This window comes from Phaeodactylum tricornutum, chromosome 5 (assembly GCF_000150955.2).
Source record: "Phaeodactylum tricornutum CCAP 1055/1 chromosome 5, whole genome shotgun sequence".
Classification (NCBI taxonomy): domain Eukaryota; phylum Bacillariophyta; class Bacillariophyceae; order Surirellales; family Neidiaceae; genus Phaeodactylum; species Phaeodactylum tricornutum.
This window is the reverse complement of record NC_011673.1, coordinates 853,595-871,092: the sequence shown is the minus strand read 5'-3', so window position 1 is coordinate 871,092 and position 17,498 is coordinate 853,595. Positions and strand designations below refer to the sequence as shown.

At 47.7% G+C, this 17,498-nt stretch overlaps 6 protein-coding genes across 6 annotated transcripts; 2 read left to right on the top strand and 4 right to left on the bottom strand.

The window, feature by feature from the left end:
* Positions 1-565: 565 nt before the first annotated feature.
* Positions 566-1,909, bottom strand: PHATRDRAFT_34543 (predicted protein; the record flags this gene model as incomplete). The annotated part of the gene is made up of 1 exon (XM_002178828.1): positions 566-1,909. The coding sequence occupies one exon, from the start codon at positions 1,907-1,909 to the stop codon at positions 566-568; it is 1,344 nt and encodes a 447-aa protein (XP_002178864.1).
* Positions 1,910-2,176: 267 nt separating this feature from the next.
* Positions 2,177-2,668, top strand: PHATRDRAFT_11462 (predicted protein; the record flags this gene model as incomplete). The annotated part of the gene is made up of 2 exons (XM_002179042.1): positions 2,177-2,220; positions 2,320-2,668. 2 exons carry the CDS (start codon positions 2,177-2,179, stop codon positions 2,666-2,668), a joined length of 393 nt encoding a protein of 130 aa, XP_002179078.1.
* An 863-nt stretch (positions 2,669-3,531) lies between these two features.
* PHATRDRAFT_44975 (predicted protein) lies at positions 3,532-5,122 on the top strand. The gene has a single exon (XM_002179041.1). The coding sequence runs from the start codon at positions 3,768-3,770 to the stop codon at positions 5,091-5,093; it is 1,326 nt and encodes a 441-aa protein (XP_002179077.1). The 5' UTR covers positions 3,532-3,767; the 3' UTR covers positions 5,094-5,122.
* Positions 5,123-5,410: 288 nt separating this feature from the next.
* PHATRDRAFT_44974 (predicted protein) lies at positions 5,411-8,147 on the bottom strand (the record flags this gene model as incomplete). Its single annotated transcript, XM_002178827.1, has 3 exons — positions 7,598-8,147; positions 7,112-7,224; positions 5,411-7,003 (listed from the first exon to the last, which is right to left on the bottom strand). The coding sequence occupies exons 1-3, from the start codon at positions 8,076-8,078 to the stop codon at positions 5,411-5,413; spliced, it is 2,187 nt and encodes a 728-aa protein (XP_002178863.1). The 5' UTR covers positions 8,079-8,147.
* Positions 8,148-8,898: 751 nt separating this feature from the next.
* PHATRDRAFT_44973 (predicted protein) lies at positions 8,899-12,085 on the bottom strand. Its single transcript, XM_002178826.1, has one exon. The coding sequence runs from the start codon at positions 11,803-11,805 to the stop codon at positions 8,983-8,985; it is 2,823 nt and encodes a 940-aa protein (XP_002178862.1). The 5' UTR covers positions 11,806-12,085; the 3' UTR covers positions 8,899-8,982.
* Positions 12,086-12,529: 444 nt separating this feature from the next.
* On the bottom strand, positions 12,530-13,787 carry PHATRDRAFT_26635 (predicted protein; the record flags this gene model as incomplete). The annotated part of the gene is made up of 2 exons (XM_002178825.1): positions 13,299-13,787; positions 12,530-13,179 (listed from the first exon to the last, which is right to left on the bottom strand). Coding segments are annotated over exons 1-2 (1,122 nt in total), but the record flags the coding sequence as incomplete, so codon positions are not given.
* Positions 13,788-17,498: the final 3,711 nt, after the last annotated feature.

Here is a 17,498-nt window from a genome sequence, read left to right as displayed (position 1 = left end):
CTATTTGGAATGACATGATGGTGGCGGTTATCGTGGGATTTATCTTTTACATAATGATGTCGATTTTATGGTTCCAACGGAAGCCCGTTGGATGGTAGTTAGTGTGGGGGATCGTTCATTTACCACCGTCCGCCCTAGCTAGAAATACTCCAACGGCTCCTGTCTAATACTGCTATTGATGTGAATGATTGTACGTCAATTTTGCGATGCGAACCTATGTTATCCAGTGATAATATCCTAAATAGCAAGCCAGGCGAGCCTCTACCAAATTGCTTTTGTTGCTCTCGAATCTCGCCTGTCTAGGAAGTTTACTTGTGTCTCGTATGCGGTAAACGCTGACTAGTTGATAAAATATGGGTAGGCCAACTCGCGCATCAATTGACTGTGATGTAATATATTTTATTCTTACTGTTCTTATTACAGAGTTAGACTTTTGTTTATACAACAATACATGAATCAGTTCAAATTGAGACTAAAAGCGGAAAGCTCCACAGATGGAATTCCGTTCCGCCTCTCTGAATTTAGGTCGCTGGCGTCGCTGGCGATGCTATAGACGTACCGCCGTCTAGATAAGGGGAAACTTATTCCTCAACAGTAGCAAGACTGTAAGCAAAACGAGTAAGCAGCCTGCCAAAGCGGTGACAGATACTGAATCCCATCCTGTTTCGCCAATTCTGTACGTTGGTAAGGAACTCCGGAAGGAGGACAGATAGGCTTGTTCGGACTTGGAATAAAACGTTCCGTTGGGCCGTAACAAATCATGATGCCAGGGAAGGGGTTCCTTTTTGACTGAGTATTCAATGTTCCACGAGTCTGAAGGATATATTGTTTGTATCTTTCCAGCTACAAAGCCCCAATGCAAAGCCCAAACATTTTCTTGATACATTCTTTGCAGAATCGGATCCAACGTGCTATGTGACTCACGGGCCATGAAGGAAGACAACGCGACAGGACGACCTGGATAGACATCACGTATTTCGCCCAACACGTTCAGCAGTTGAGTAAGGTTTGCGTAATTGTGGAACGTAATAATATCTGACGAGTTCAAATACAGATGGCGGAGTTCGCCTTGTATCTTTCCGTAATTAGAGTCATCATTGTCATCAACAGCAGTCCACGCTGGGATAGTGAAGGGAACGGATCTTGGTCCCAGAGACCATACCCAGTTCAGCAATCTCGGCACCAGCTCCTTGATGAGTTGGGCCTTTAAGTCTCCGCTCATTTCGGTCCCGAGAGCGTCTTGGCAAACCTCCACACGATTTCCATACGATCCGTACGACTTTCGGTTGTCATTTTCAGGTTGGTCAAACAAATCGAGCATTAATACTCTGGTATCATTTCCAAATCTGCCAATAACCTGTTCCACGTAAAGACGCAAATAAGATTCGTGCAGAGTTTTATTCTCCAAAACATGTCGACCTGGAGATTGCAGCCAGCGGCTGTTATGGACAGCCGGTCGTGGAGGCAGCTGCGACTGATTTTCTGTATATGTTGGGACTGGATCCCAAATCCCCTCAAGTAGTACCAGAATTGTCCGAATGCCTAGGCCGTCCGCGAGAGTCAGGAATCGGTCCACCTTGTCGAAGAAGTCTTCCTTTTCGTGCTTCCAGACCAAATCGTGAAGGAAGACTCGTACTGCGTTATAACCTATGCGGGAAACCCAGCTGAGTTCTCGTTGGATGGTTTCTTCGTCAAAATTCTGCCACATTTCGATTTGATTGGCGGCCGTACTGGGGATAAAATTGGCCCCCTGTCGCCAACCCTGCGACTCGTACCACTCTCGCGCTTGTTGTTCGGGCCAGGGAGCCATTTCTGTCCTGTTCTTTGAGAAGAGGAATTGAAGGACTATACACAGTCTGTGCTTTCGTTCGGCCGCAGAAAAGCGGTGCCCATTGTCGTCTTCGAACATTGCACGCGAACTGGTAAACCTAATGTGTTTTGAATTATGAAGTTTGAAATGTATTTCTTGATTCCAGATTCGTCACCCGTTTTTGTTGGTCTGGACGCTAGCAGACAAGCCCGAATGAACGCCTCGTGTCATGACAATGGAGCAATCATATCCATCCCAGGCGTGAATCTGACCATGGAGGCTGATATTTGATTTCAGGAACAAACTATCGTGCTCACACTACGCGGTCTTTATATAATAACAGTGATATAAGCAAAACCGTGAAGTATGAGAATATTAACGCATAATTATCTACAATCGAACGTCAAAGGGTAAGAGCAATCGATCGAACAAGTTCCGCTCAACCTGCATGTGCTGCCCTTTGCTGTGTACTCATCCGCATAATGTTGTTTGCATTCACATCAACCCAGGACCGAAAAAGGCTATCCGTTGCTTATTGAGCCGAATCGGGTAGTAGTGGAAGAATCACCGGTGAATTTGTCCATGCTCCAAACGCTCTTGCCCAAGCTGGACTATTCCGCCATCGTCCAAGCCGCGCGCCAACTGGCAACGTACGAGGACGCCAACGAGGCCTTCACCGTGCCCGATTTACCGGACCTGTTACCGGAAACTCTTGACGACCTGTTTTTGACCGCACTGTACAAATTCCTGTTCGACCTGCACGTGATCGAGGGGCACTTGGTGTGCCCCGATACGGGCAGGAAATTTCCCATCAAGGAAGGAGTTCCCAATATGATTCTACACGAAGATGAGCTGTAATAGTAATAGTCTATGATCTTTTGGTGTAGTGGGTTCCGCGGAAGCCGCACCTATCTATCTGTATTTTACGCATATTTTCGATATTGGGTTTGGTCGTGGTTGTAGGAGTCGATTCTAGGCTGATGTACGGGGGGTGAAACATTGCTAACGAAGCTTGGACTACTAGGGAATGGCGTATGAGTGGAACCTATCGATGAGATGGGACAACGCCGCGGGCAAGCGCTGAGGCTGTATGCTCGCAACTAATCGTGTGTTTATTTCGAGCAATGCGTGGCCCCTATCGCCCGAACGTAGAAGGAGCTGTAAAACATTGCCACACTAGAATTTCACGCCAAGTCGTGTGGGGCTGGTTGGCTGTGCACGCCCAAGCCAGAGACAGTCTCTGTGTGAACGCCTACTTACAGATAGGCTTACGGGGAATTTCTTAAGGGCCCCGATTCAACGGTCCACCCGCGGGATAGCAATCCTGTCATGTGTGTGAGTACCACACCCTTTCGTCTGTGTTTTTACAAATTGACAGTTTTGGACTGCTGATGAAAAAAATTATCCCTTACATGGAAACAGCTTTGCGCGCGGAGCGACAAATATTTTTGCGGGAACGTGCCAACCCAGTTCTGATTGGCCTTTTCCTCCCTCTCTAGTGCAGCACCAATGCATAGTAGAAATCTTGGAGTCGCCAGGGACAAATAAATCTTAAGAAGGGAATCAAAAACAATAATTACTGAAGCGGGAGTGATCGTGAATATGGGCCCAATGTATGTCGTACCCTATCCAATTCGAGACCGGTTGTGATAACGATCGCCCATTCCCGGACGAACGCCAGCAGCGTGGAAACAATATCACTTTTGATGTTACTACCAGAGCGTGATTCGAACGTATCGCGGGCTCGTACATGTGGGGGCCGATGGTGGCTTGGGATCTAGAGCCCATTGCACTTAGGAGGAGCATAACCGTTCTATAAGACCAGTCCGCCCCAAGAGAGAAAATTCACGCTCGATAATCCACTTTTACGTCGATAAATCCGCACTTCGGCTGTCCATTCATCACAACCCACGCCAACCGTAAAGTACATCTGATTTGCTTCGTCGTCACAAAAACAATGGAAAACGTTCGTTCTCGGGGCTCTAAAGCAATGATACACGAGGACTCCTCCGGCGATCTTGACGCACTCGACGAAAGCTCCCGTTGCGAAAATGGAGTGTTTTTCAAACCCTCCTTTACGGTAGAACCTTCCGCTTTTTCTTCGTCGTCGTCGTCTTTGTCCACATCTTCCATTCCACCCTTTCGTCGCTCTCTTCTCTCGATGAGCTCGGATTCCCGGCAAGATCCACGTTCGGTGAGCGCAGGAAAGCTGCGGCGTCGGGTCGAATCCTCGCCTTCTCCAGAACCCATTGTCTGCAATGGCATCGCGATTGGTCTCGACCTTTCGACTGATTTCGGTGCCGAAGGCCGTGTCCTGGAACGATCGCCAGCAGACGATGACTACTCACCCAAAGAAAACTCTACAAATGCGCTGGGGGTTTCTGGATTCCTCTCTGCGACGCACAAGTCCTGGCGTCAACACCGACGCTCCTTGACACGCTTACACGCCATTGGGATGCTCTCCCTCGGTTTGGTGGCACTCCTGGGCGTCTTGGCAGGAGTCGCCGCGCCGCAAGTCCGAACAAGGAAGCTTTTGGGAGGTCGCGCGCCTTCGCCTCGCGAGTCCCGACGTGTGTTGCGTCAGATCGAAAGCGGCACAACGGGAAAGGCCTCGGTTCTCACGGTACGCTTGCACGGACACCGCATTGATCTGATTCAGCGATCGTTGGATCAACACGCACGCTGCAATGTTGTAGCAGAAGCACAGATTGATTGGAGTGATAGAAATCTGCCGGATTCGCTCTTGAACCACTTTTCCAACAAGGTTAGCCCCGTGCAAGATGTTCCCGACGGTGCCGTCCTCTTCCTGGACGAATCCGTACTCTTGTCTTGTGCCGAAATAGAACGCGCTTTAGGCGAATGGCGACAGGATCCTACCCGTCTCGTGGGATTTTCTACTCTTCAGGTAGCGTACGGGCCATCTGTGCTCGTCAGTTCCCGTGCTGTGGTAGCGCACAATCTTTACGTGGACAATTTCAAAACCCACACGCACTTCCAAGCGGACGTGTGCGATCATTTGGTCCTCTCCGCTCGCGTCGCCGCCATATCGGGCAAATCGCCCGTCGTGGTAGCAGCACATCCCCGAGTTGTGGCCCAGACCATGTCCGCTCCCGTGGTATCCACCAAGACATCTACCGACGATGAGGTGTACGATTCGAGCGACGAACTACAACATTCCAGCACCGATGCGCGCTGCGTGTCCCGACTCCTCAAGGCCGTCGGACTTACCACGCTCCCCGCTGATCCGGAAGGAGCCGGGATCACCTATATTGGACGAACGTAACACAATTACGAATACAAACGTTTTGATGTATCTTATCGACGAAAACGAACAATCACCAACATTGTAGTGCATAGTGAACGTAAAAGTATCTTACGATCGTACGTTGGACACAACAACGGTAGTGTGTTCAGAAAGGAGAGATTATTTGTTGCGCCTGGCGGTCGCAACGACTAGAGAATCACGATGAACGCAGTCCTTCGTTACTACGCCATTACCGACAACACAACAGTGCGGCTTTGCGCGCGTTTCTAGTATATTTCTGAGCGACCTGACAGTCCAATGCAGAAGTGGTGGTGCTCACGCGCATCCGCCCAGCACTACCCTCGCATGGTCATGCCGCGAGCAAAACCGTCCTTCTTGCCGCGTTTCTGGCGTCCGGTGGCTTTCTTCGTCTTGCGGGATGGACCAGAATCGCCCCGTGGCGAGGATGCGCAGTCCGCTCGGCCACCCACATACCGGACGTCTTCTCCCGTCAAGACCACACCCTTGTGCGACAAAGCCACGCCTATGGTGTTTCCGTCACAGACAATTAATGGAGGACCCGGTGTAAGGTGTTGGCCTGGAGCAAAAACCACTCGGCCAATCTCGCAGCGTGTCGGAACGTGGACAAGGATGGCGAACATCTCGATCCGTGTCGCCACGGCTGTCGCTGGTGCCTCCGCAGTGGCCGGAGTCACTGTAGTCTGCGCACACATCATGAGCATGTGCTCTGTCCGAATGGCCGTCAGACTAATTATTGTGAATGAATTCGAATACACCATGATGTCCGGTAGCGACCCTTGCTCGTGCTCCTTTTCGCGAGGATGAAAGAAAATAATGCTTCGCGTCGATCGCACCGAGTTGAGTCCGTCTGTCTGCTCGATGGTACTAGCCGTGACAAAATCGGAAGGGGTAGCCAGTAAATGATCGACATGACCAGTATCTCGGAACCGCCATCTTTGTTCAATCATTTCCACGGGTAACGTCTCTTGCATGAGATCTGGAAATGTCGGCGCTCCGTCGCCTCGAGCGGCGATTAGAGACAGCGATGGGTCTTGCACGTCTTGCGAGAGAACCAATCGGACCCTGTCAGAGCCATCACTGTGTTGCACTTCCTGCCAGCTAGTAGGTGCGGGGCAAAGTGTCTCCAGTTCTCCGGAGTCGGAAGAGAAGAAGGCGAAATAGGAACCCATTGGTAAAGGCGCGTTCGGCTCTTCATCAAAATTAGAACGCAAGCTAACTAGCACAATGAATCTTCCAGTTTTGGTTGCAGATATTGCGTGTGATGGTATCACGCTTATGTCCAACGGATCTGCTTCGTGGAGAAACTTTTCGTCGGACATCCTTCCTTCGAATCGCATGCACTCCAAATGATTCAAAACGCTCTCCGCAACATTTACGGAGGTAAAACTGTTGTCTGGAAAGTTCTTCGAGGACGCATGGTTTATTAAAAATTCATCTCGACTGATGCATATCAATAAGATGTCAGCATTGCACTCGGCGTCGGCTCTGGTACGGCACAAACAGCCGATATGTGTTTTTCCTACATCCATCGCAAGCAATCTACTTGTGCGATGCTTGGAGCTTTGCAAAAGATCCACTCGTTTGTTGACGAGCTCCCTGCAGCGTCTTTCCCCTAAATCAGACGACCAGGCTGTCTCAAAAAGCCTCAACGAGCATTCGAGTTTGTAAGCAACTAGAATACGGTTGCTCGACCATACCTTCACACCAACACACGTGTCAGAATCAGAAGGGACATTTTTTCGCTTCGAAAAATCTTGGAAGCACATTTCGCTTTCTTCAACCGCTTGCCGCTTGCCGATAGCATCAAGAGCTAGCTTCACTGCCAACACATCACGGAGGACTCCATAATGTCCCAGATATGCATCACGTATGGCATACGCATTGTTTCCGGGGTCTTCTGTAGTAGCCTGTGACGATTTGTTTGAGGGCAGTGGCCAACGTCGTCGCTCGAGGAGGTGCAGCCACAAGTTCGGTGACGGACTCAAGCCAATTTCTTGGTGCCACGCTTTACATACCTGTGTCGCTACCGCCACGGCGGTATCCGGAAGAAAGCTTAATATGATCTCCAAAAGTGGGCCAGGAAGGCAAAAATGGGAGGTATCGACGAGTCGGTCCGCTTCGCTACCAACTAGAACCGTTTTGGATCGAAGTGCCTCGACCCAAGACTTCAACAAAGAACTGCTGCTCAGACAGTATCTCGCCCTTTCGGTAGCGGTCAAATATCAACGTCTGATTCAAGACAGCATACACAATACTTGCTAAAGGTACACTCTTCTCTGCCATCGCGGAAGCGACGATTTCACTTATGCACATTCCATCTACAGTCAGGTCGAGAGGAATAGTCCAACAAACCACCATTTCCATCGAAATTGCGTGGGTGTTTTCGTCGTCGCTAGTGGTAGCTCGAGCGAATGCGGATTCCGCTGCTGTAAGTTCTTTATCTCCGCTTTTCAACGTTGAAGCGAGATTGGCATGTTGCTTGGAGAGATGGACGTACTTACATCCACCCTTTTTACCAATGTGCATGTTGCATTTTCCTCGAAAAAAATGAGGTCCACAAAGGGCTGGGATTTCGTCATTCTCATCATTGTTCTCTGTCATCAATCCTTTACTTCGAGGGTGCGCCTTCTTCTTTATGGCGCGCTTTGCAGTAGGTGTGCCCTTCCTCGTATGCCTTAGTCCATCGTTTTCGCTTCCAATGGAGCTCGCGCGAAGTTTGCGACTATCTTTCAGGTCAACATCATCATCCATAATTTCTTCTAATAGAAGCCCATCAGTGTGTAAAGCCGTGCACCAACACCTCAATACCCACGAGCCAGAGGACTTTACCAGTACTTGTTGATGTCGGTCCAAGTTCGACAATAACTTTTGCACCAGAACCTTGTATATCTTCTTGTCTTCCGTCATTTGCTTGCGTTCCTTTGCTCCGTTGCGTCGAGCTTCTGCCATCTCGACTCGCTTTTGCCAGTTCCCGCGAACCATAGTTTTCGGTAGGAAAGAACAGTTGCCACTTTCCTCTATCCAGATTGATGTCGTACCCGGCGTGACATTTGGACAGATTGTGCATTACACCATGGCTTTTTTTTTTTCGATGCCGACGGTACAGGCAAAAGGGAATAAAGTCAGTGCGGTTACAGTTACGTGTAGTTTCAACGCGTCTCTTGTTTGCGCAAGCGCCTTTCAGTCGAATGAGTCGATACTTTTTGTCTTTGGCATTAGACAGACATCCGCGTCAAAAGTCCGTTCATCAGGCATTTGACAAATACAGTCTTCTGAGTTGTACTAGCACTACACAAACTGTGCTAGACATTTAGGCATCCTGAGATGGATCCAAAAGCATTTCTATACTTTTAATAAAAGTTAAGCACTGTATAATAATATTGGAAATACACCATTTGTATTTGCTCGTTCTCTACGAAACACTACCATTGTCTTACTACAGTTGTTGCAAACCGAGGTCTTTTACTCTCAGGAAGACAAAGGAAAGTCTAGGTCGCTATTGGCCACGGCAACTTAGGAGTTGCTCCGAAACAGACGAGCAGTCAAACTTTGCCAATTACCGACTGGAAGGTGTACAGGCGTCCCGTCTAACTTCCAACCATTAAACCGAGGTCCAACGAGAACAAGCCGGTCCTGCACTATCCACTTGGACTCAGACTGTGAGATAGAAGAAATTTTCTAGTAATATTAAAGAATATAATTGTGGGACATGTTACAGCCTGACAGTGAGCAGGGAGTCTTCAATCCCATCCGTCCAATACACGCTTAACTGTAAGCAGAACGATAACTACCAATAGCATTTGACGATAACTCACATCTTTAATCAATGTACAAGGTATCCTTGAATAATTGACGGCAAGACCGGAGGAGGTTTCAGTTTTGCAGATTATCCACGCATCGTAATACCCCGAGCATATCTGTCCTTCTTCGCACTTTTTTTTCGGGCACTTGATCGCTTCTTCTTTTTGGTAGCCGTGCCAGGTTCATCCAAGACAATAGCAACTTTTGACGCCAGGCCTCGCACGGCATTTCCAGTCATGACAACACCAGCGTAAGAAAGGCCGAGCCCTATCGTCTCACCCAAACAGGCAATAATTGGTGGTTGATATTGAAGATGAGCACCAATTGCCAATGTAGTACGACAAAGCTCGGTTCGAGAAGGTACGTGGATAGAAACAAGAACCGCAATGTTCCGTCGTTCCCAATGCCCGCCAAAATCCTGCGGAGGAATGGCCACTTCGGCTGGTGTAACGACTTCTTCTATGTCTCGAGTTCCACCAATGCAAATAGCAATAAGGTGCTCATCGCGGACGGCAACAAAGCTAGTGACTTTCAGTTTGCCATGTAATGTCAATGTGCCTGTAATACCTTTGTTCTCAGATGTGGGATAGCGTGGATAAAAAGAAATAATACTTTGATAGTCCATGACATGTCCGTTCTGTCCGATTTGCTCAACTGAATCGGCGGCAACTATAAACGCATTCGTCATAGCAATGGCGCGATACGAGCATTGCTCAAAACGCCACCCAGACTGTACCACGTCGAAAGGGGCGATGAGGGATTCAGGAACCAGCACCGGAGCTTGGACATCGCCACGCGCTTCAATTTCTGTCACCACAATCGACCTTGAGCTTGGCGATGCCACGGCCAACGTACAGGCCGATCTCGAGCCTGGAGGGCGATAGCAATGCAAAATCATTTCTTCGTCGCGAGGCCTGGGTTGCTGGTTGAGAGGGGTACTGTCTCCCATCCATACTATAGCACCGACACCTGCAGAAAATAGGACCAATTTCCGATCAAAGGGCATCGTTCCTTCGCCGTTTGCATCCCACTCATCTACAGGAATATAAATGGACACCTCAACCATGAATCTCCCGTGCCCACATGCAACCATACTTTGCGAAGCCAAGACCTCAATGTCTCTGGGATTGTCGTTATCCGCTAAGTGGTCCATAAGCTGTAGCAGTCGGTAGTCAACATCGCCCAAACTGAGCAAATAGTTCAAAACCGCCTCGCCTATGTCAACAACATGAAAATTTGAATCGTCCTTGTGGAAGGCTGCGGCACTGCTTTCACAGAATAAAAATTCGTCGCGACTAGTGAGAACCAAAAGAGAAGCCTCCGCATCAATTCCATCGGCCATGACATAGCACAAGCAGCCAATAAAGTCCTCGTCTAGGTCCATCGCAACCAAACTACAACTCCGGCGTTTTGTCTTGCGGCAAGGGTCTATGCACTGGTACGCCAACTCTTTGCATCGCTTTTCGCTATTTTCCAGTAAATTAACTGATTCAAAAAGGCGCAGCGAGCATTCCGGCGAATATGCAACCAAAATTCGGTTGACTGACCAAACTTTTACCGCAACGCAGTAGTTTGGACGAGGCGGTGCATGTTTGCGTTTCGAAAAATCCTGAAAGCACATTTCGGATTCCTCGGCACTTTGCCGTCTTCCGATAGCATCCACTGCAGCCTTGAGTGCCGAAGTATCTCGAAGCACAGCATAGTGATGCAAAAAGGCGGTCCGATAGGAAATGGATTGAAGGGCTAGGTCAAGTGACTTTCCTTCGTGAATTTGCAACGACGAAATTGGTGGCACAGGCCACCGACGTCGTTCTAGCAAGTGCAACCATAAGTTGGGGGAAGGATTTTTACCAATCTCATGGTACCAGCCTTTGCAAACTTGAGAAGCGGTGGCGACGGAGGCGTCCGGTAAGTATGTCAAAAGATGTTCCAGAATTGACCCCGGAAGATTGAAAAGAAAATTCTCGTCGTCGCTGTCATCTTCGCTTCCGAGAGACCTTCTACTGCGCCCCAGCGACCCTTCCCCAACAGTTTCCATCAAGAATTTCCTTTCGGAAAGAATTTCTCCTTCCCGATATCGATCAAACACAAGCACATCATTCAGCACAACGTATACGACATTCGTTAACAAAATATCGTTTTTCATCAGAGTTTCCGCTATAACCTCGCTCATGCCATATTCTTGACTCGTGAAGTCTACAGAGACAGAACTGTTGTACAATATTTCCATCGTGCCAGGATTTATCATTTCCACAGCTTTCGGGATTTGCTCGACAACTGCCGCTTCTGCGGCAGCGAGGTCACTCCCAGGCTTGCTTCCCAATACCGACGCCAGTGTCTTTTGCCCTTTAGAAAAGTGCCAGTTGGGACATCCAAGGTCTTCGCATTTTCCCGAGAAAAAGTGAGGTCGGCAAAGTGCCGGAATGTCAGCGACTGGTGGTTGATCGGTGTTTAGCGGACTACCTATCGAATCTCTACTCCGTGGATGTGACTTCCTTCTGCCACTGGACTTATCGTTCAAAGAATTACTCCTGTCTCGTCCCTTGCGAGCCGACGGGAGTATCACGGCTTCTTGGTGTTCTATCGAAATGGAACGAGCTCGTCGTCTGTTCAAACTGCTGTTGTAAACGGAGTGGTGCGGGGTGCGGCCCGACTCTTCGTCGGCAAACAGATCGAGGAGTGGCGGAGCATCGGAGGGCAGCGCTGTCGACCATATTTGCAAAACACAAGGCCCAGAGCAAAAATGCTTACGGAGCGTGTCTTGGTGTCGGTCCAACGTGGCTAGAAACCCCTGCATCCACGTTTTGTATGCACGCTTTTCTTCACATTTCTGTTTGCGCTGTTTGGACTCTTTTTTTCGGGCTTCGATGATTTCGACACGTTTCTGCCAAGTATTCCTACTAGGCATACTGATAGTATCACTACAGCACCAATGAACGTGAAATTTTGGCCCCCTAACACCTGATTTTCTACCAGTAAAGTCACTTGCGGTTGCGGTCAATTGTCCTGGAAGTGTCTAGTCGGTTGGACATGGTCTAGGAGCAACAACGCCCAGATTCGAGAAAAATCGTGTGCACGAGGTTCCTGTGCGTTCCTATTTCCGTGTCGGCGGCGTCCAGAAAGTAGGAGATTCGGGGATGGTCTGATGTTTACCGAGACCTGACACGTACTGGTAGCATCGTCTACGGTACGCCTTCGATTGTGTCAACAGCAAGTACCTAAGAATGTCAGTCCAAGTGTAAACTGCCTAGTGACTCTGGAGGATTCCGTTGCGTCTGTCGGTATTGCGGCCATCCACGTCACTCCAAATTGGGACTAACAGTAACAGGAATCAACTCTACTGGTAGGGCTCTAGAGGTAGACTCGAACGAATCTAGACCCAAATCCCTCCATGCATTATGGTTATATGTCTAGAGTTGTAGACAATACCTATCGCAGTGCTTTCGCACAAACACAACCATCTAACGAGGAATGTTCAAAAAGTTTCTGGATTTCCGGGAGGCTTCGTAATTCTGGTCGGCCATCATCTCGTCGTCAAACTTGGTGTATTTTTCCAAGACAGGATTGACGGGCATGCCATTGTCACCGGCTTCCCAGGAAACAATCTCGTTACACCAGTTACCAATTTTGTCGCAGAAGGCCTGCATGGGAAGAATCGTAAAGGGTTCTTCCATGGACGTGGCGAGTTCTTCAATGCCGAACAAAAAGATGGAAATCAAGGCGGTGGCTGGGATCATTCCAACGTGGTTCCACGAACCCGCAAAGGGGTCGTAGAGGCAAAATGGCATGAGGAGTAACCAGACTCCGAGGAAGCGGGCCGTGTGACGAGCGTAAAAGAGAGGAATGGGCGACGTCAAGAGACGTTCGCTGCTACCGAGGTTGTCTTCGAAAATGGTGGCAGCGTTGTGGATTTCATTTTTTCGCATAAAGTGCATGGGCAGATTCTCAATGGCAACGGAAAGGTCAAAGAGGGCTCGGTTGGGGCGGTGAGCGGCGTCGATAATGGCTTGGGCCTGGCGGGGTGGCAGGCGTTCGTGGAGTTCCCGGCGGAAGTCTTGCTCGTCTTCTTGTTCGGGGGAAAGGTGCCGCTTCATGGCGCGGACGAAACTCCAGGTAGCGAGACTCAGGGCTTGCAGATCCTTCTTGCGCTGTTCATCGGTCACTCCCGTCTTGTCGTAAAAGGCGGTCCCCATGCGGACGAGATCGCGCGTGTGGTTAATATTCATTCCCCAGTTCTTACGTGCTTCGTCCCAACGCTTGTACGAAGAGTTGGTCCGGAAAACTAGTAGATACAATGATTCCATAGAGGGACAAAGCAACAACAACAACATTAACGAAACGGTGAGACGGAAGGATGGCGGGCAAGGGAGTACGGGTATAGATTTGCACACTCATACGTACTGAGCAAAAAGCCCAAAAAGGATCCCGAGACGGTAAAAGGTGACACGGGCATTCCAATTTTGGGCAATAGTTCGTTTTGTAAAACGGCAGCGTGTTGCACTCCCCCAAAGTCGGTGTATCCCCCTACGAGGGCATTGTACACGACGATAGCCGTGGCAACTGCCGTGGTGGCGATGCACTCCTTGGCCAAGTTCTTGTACACTCCGGAAGTCGGCATGGCGATAATGTTGCGCCAGAAACGATCAGGTGAACGGTGATTGACCCAGTCGTCGTGTGTGTACACGGTCCGACGGTATTTGCGCGATTCTTCACCGTAGGCAATGTCTCGGGGTGGAGGCAAGCTGCGCACGGCGACCGAAACGCGCGACGACGTCCCGGACGGAACGATGAACGCCTGTGTGCGGTAGCTACTGCTACACGCCAACGCGAGAAAACAGACGAATGCGGATCCCCAACGTGAACTGGATAACATGGTACAATTGTTCGTCATGGTGGTCGAGCTTTGTGTGTCGAAAAAGCTGTTGGGGTGATGATCCGAGCGTCGTACTTCTCTCCCTCTCGAGTAGGAGATAGCAGTGCTATTTGCGTACCGCAACAGTAGGCCCCCGCCGCGGTAGTGAGAAAGAACCCAAACTCTCGACCCGATTCCTATTCGGCGGGGATGCTGACGTGTGACGTATGTGCTGACGTAAGAGTGACAAAAAGGTAGGGTACGCTGTTGTGACGTACGCGCCGAAGGCACTCCCATCCGAATTTCATAACCTACCAGCTTAGTGAAGTAGGCGGTCAAGTTTGGCAGTCAAGTGGGACATGACCGGCAGAAAGTGACATGTCTCACAAAGAGATAAGAAAAAGAGCAAGCTCTCATCAGAGCAAACAGAATTTTACTTGTTTGATGAATTTTAGGATATGATCATCCAATGACAGGAGGTAAAGGTTTGGATGTAAGACTTTCAAGAAGTGAAGAAAGTAACCATTGCAGATACCAATGCAAATGCAAATGATTAGCAATGAAACAGCATGGTCTGAGAGCAAACAAGACTAGTGAAAAGTAAAAGATAGGAATGCATCAACAAGCACTAGCAGTGGTGAAAGAGCAGATTAAACGTAAAGGAGAAATGAGAAAGAATCTATTGACTATGTCTACATTTGTTACTTTGTCTGTAAGACAATCAAGAGATCTGAAGAAACCAGAGTTTTCAACAAAGAACTAGTATGTCACCAGCCATGGCTCAACACCAAAACCCAAGCAAATGAAGACAAACAACCAGAAGCAAATTAAGTGCAAAATATTAGTTTTCAAACAGCAAGGTTTGAGAGCAAACAGAACTAGTGAAAAGTAAAATAAAGAACACAAGAACAAGCAAATAATGAAAGAGTAGATTGAACATGAAGGAGAAATAAGAAGTATCTTATTTATTGCATCTCTGTTGTCAGCTAGTCTCTATGATAATAATGATCTGAAGAAACTGGAGTTTGCAACACACTTGCAAGCAAGAAAACCTGAGAAATCACAGTTAGACTCCAAGCAAGAATGCATGGAAGGTAAAGACCGCACCAGAAGAGAAGAAGAAGCAAGGTGCATGTATAGTGGTTTCTTGGCTTATTTCACTGAGGTCTTTGATCTTTGCAGTACATCTTGAGTGGAGATATTCAGCATCAAACAGTCTGTTTGTATAATCTAGCGCCTAGTCCATGAACATTGCAATTATCCTCAAATGTAGATAACGGATTCTTCAATACTCACGCAATGTATTGTTGATACAAAGAGAGAGTAAGATGAATAAAGGGGAAAGCCTTGTAAGGCCCCGATTGTATTGTAATTAATTGGTAACTCAATCGGTTTGACCTCGACTGAATTTAGAATTGTGAGTAGAGACAAATATGGATGTAATCTTTTCGAGTGCAAACAAATCCCTTGGAGCTCCCTTAGGAGTCTCAGTAGAATCAGTACTACTCTCCACGGATAGTCACATCACTGGGATAGTAATGTTCTGGTCAATTGTATTCAAGGAGACCCTAGCCTCTGTACTGTCTTCTATGCGTTGATCCCGCAGAATCCAGATGACTGCAAATGAATGCAAATGAATGCATATGAATGCAAATGAATGCAGATCAATGCAGATGAACATGAGACCCTTTGATTGTGTGCAGACTTATCTGCTTCGATTCAATCCCAGTTTGTAGACGTGGAGAAGGTATTTTCTTTACCTCTCAAGGGACGACCATAATAGAGAAAATCGCTTATGTAAAGATGATTTCTTGGTTGGCGAGACATGTCATCTTGCGTGTCACAACTGCTGCATCCTTAGATGCACACACGTGTCACTTCGCACTGCCTTCGCAAATGACATTTTGGTAATGACCCGAAAAACATTGCCTCTATCCGCAGCGTCGTACAGACAACGACTGGGACAGTAATAAGGCTGGCAAACATAGCCAATATTCAGAGCTAGGCACTATGCTAGTTGAATGTTCCAACAACAATAGCTATGACAATTGCTCACCTTAGTGGCAAATTGCAGTATTGCGTGGCTATACTTTATCATAGAAAAAGCACTATGTGAAAGTGACTTTTGAGAAGATGGAGTGGGAGACAGTCACCGTGCCTTTCCCATCTATTGATGGCAGCATCCACGCACAAATTGTAATGGGATGTTGCAAACTTTGTCAAAAGAGAACCCTCTTCAATCCATTTCTTTGCCAGCTCACTATGCTCTTGATTTTCGCAAAATGCCCATCTGGACACACCAACAATTAGATTGAGGATTGGCTGGCATCAAAGATCCTCAATTGTGCTGTTCATCTGCTCCACTGCATTGTTTAACTGCTTTCTGTACCACGGTTGTTCAGCTTGTAGGAACAAATAAGCAGCAAAATGTTCCTTCCATTTGTCAAAGCAATTTGCAACTTCTTCATCCATTAGCTCAAGTTTTTGCAGTGCTTTTTTGTATGCATCCCTTGTCCAACATTTTGCTAAAGTAAAGACAGTAGAATAAACAGCATCTGGAGTCTTTTGCTTCACACCATGATCTTGTACATTGCCAACCATATGCCATATGTAGCGCCCAAATTACACCAACATACTAGACACTATTGATTGGAAGGCATGGCTTTGAATTCCTTTGTCAAAATCTGCCACAACTGCTTTAGCACCTTCAAAGTCCTTTGCTAACTGTTCACCAAACCATGTCCAGTTTCTTTCATTCTCAACATCACAGATAGCATATGCAAGTAGAACTATTTCATTGTTTACATTGTGACTAACTGCCAGCAACAGGATATGTTTGAAAACAGGAGACATTGTGAAGGTACAATCACTTGTAATAACACATATTGATCCCACATTCCAAGAATGTTTTGTAAACAAAACGAGGCATAGCATTGTCAAAACTGTGGACTTTCAGAAAGCCATGCTGTTAAGGAGTACTACCAAAGCACAACCGTAGGACAGATTGCTGTTAGGACAGTGAGTGGTAAACAAAGGTGGGCATTGAGACAAACAACCTGCAATACACCTAAGAGACTTAGGGACTGTAAAACTCAACTTGTTGACAACGCTCCCCATGGGTTAGACAGCGGATACAAGGACCTATGCGTAGAATGCAATTTGGATCAATGAACTTATAAAACAATGAGTGGGTGATTACCTTCTACAAACTAGTCAATCTGTTGTTCAGTCCAGTGAACAATCCCACAAAAATGCCATCGAATCTTTGATCTTCCACAGCTGCCATAATCTCAATAGGCAACCTTTCTTTCACATGTATATAAACTTTCGGAACTATAAGTTCCTTGCACGATACCTATGGTGAGTATAGGATCTTGTTCAAGCCCACCATGTGGTTTGTGGTACCTCATTTGTTCCCGCAATTGTATCTCCTATGTTTTGATTGTATTTCACTGCACCTTGGTCTTGTAAACTGACAAGTAAGGACTAAACACATGCGCCTCCGGAAACATAGCAATCGTACAAATGCACCCTTTATTGTGAGTCCACGTGGCCACAGAGTAAGGCTGACAATATTTCTGTGTGCGCCTCCTTAACTCCATGTGCACAGTTTTGATTCACACTTGCGACATCCATGTTAGGCAAATCATGTCCATGAGACATGTCGCAAGGAGGCATACCGTAACACATGCACTATCATGTGTCTCAAGTATAATGGTACCATCTGGATCAGTTACCATGCCAGAGGA

Excerpts from the sequence above, each read along its gene's own strand:
- PHATRDRAFT_44975 (XM_002179041.1), top strand. The coding sequence starts at position 3,768 with ATGGAAAACGTTCGTTCTCGGGGCTCTAAAGCAATGATACACGAGGAC.
- PHATRDRAFT_44973 (XM_002178826.1), bottom strand. The coding sequence starts at position 11,805 with ATGCCTAGTAGGAATACTTGGCAGAAACGTGTCGAAATCATCGAAGCC.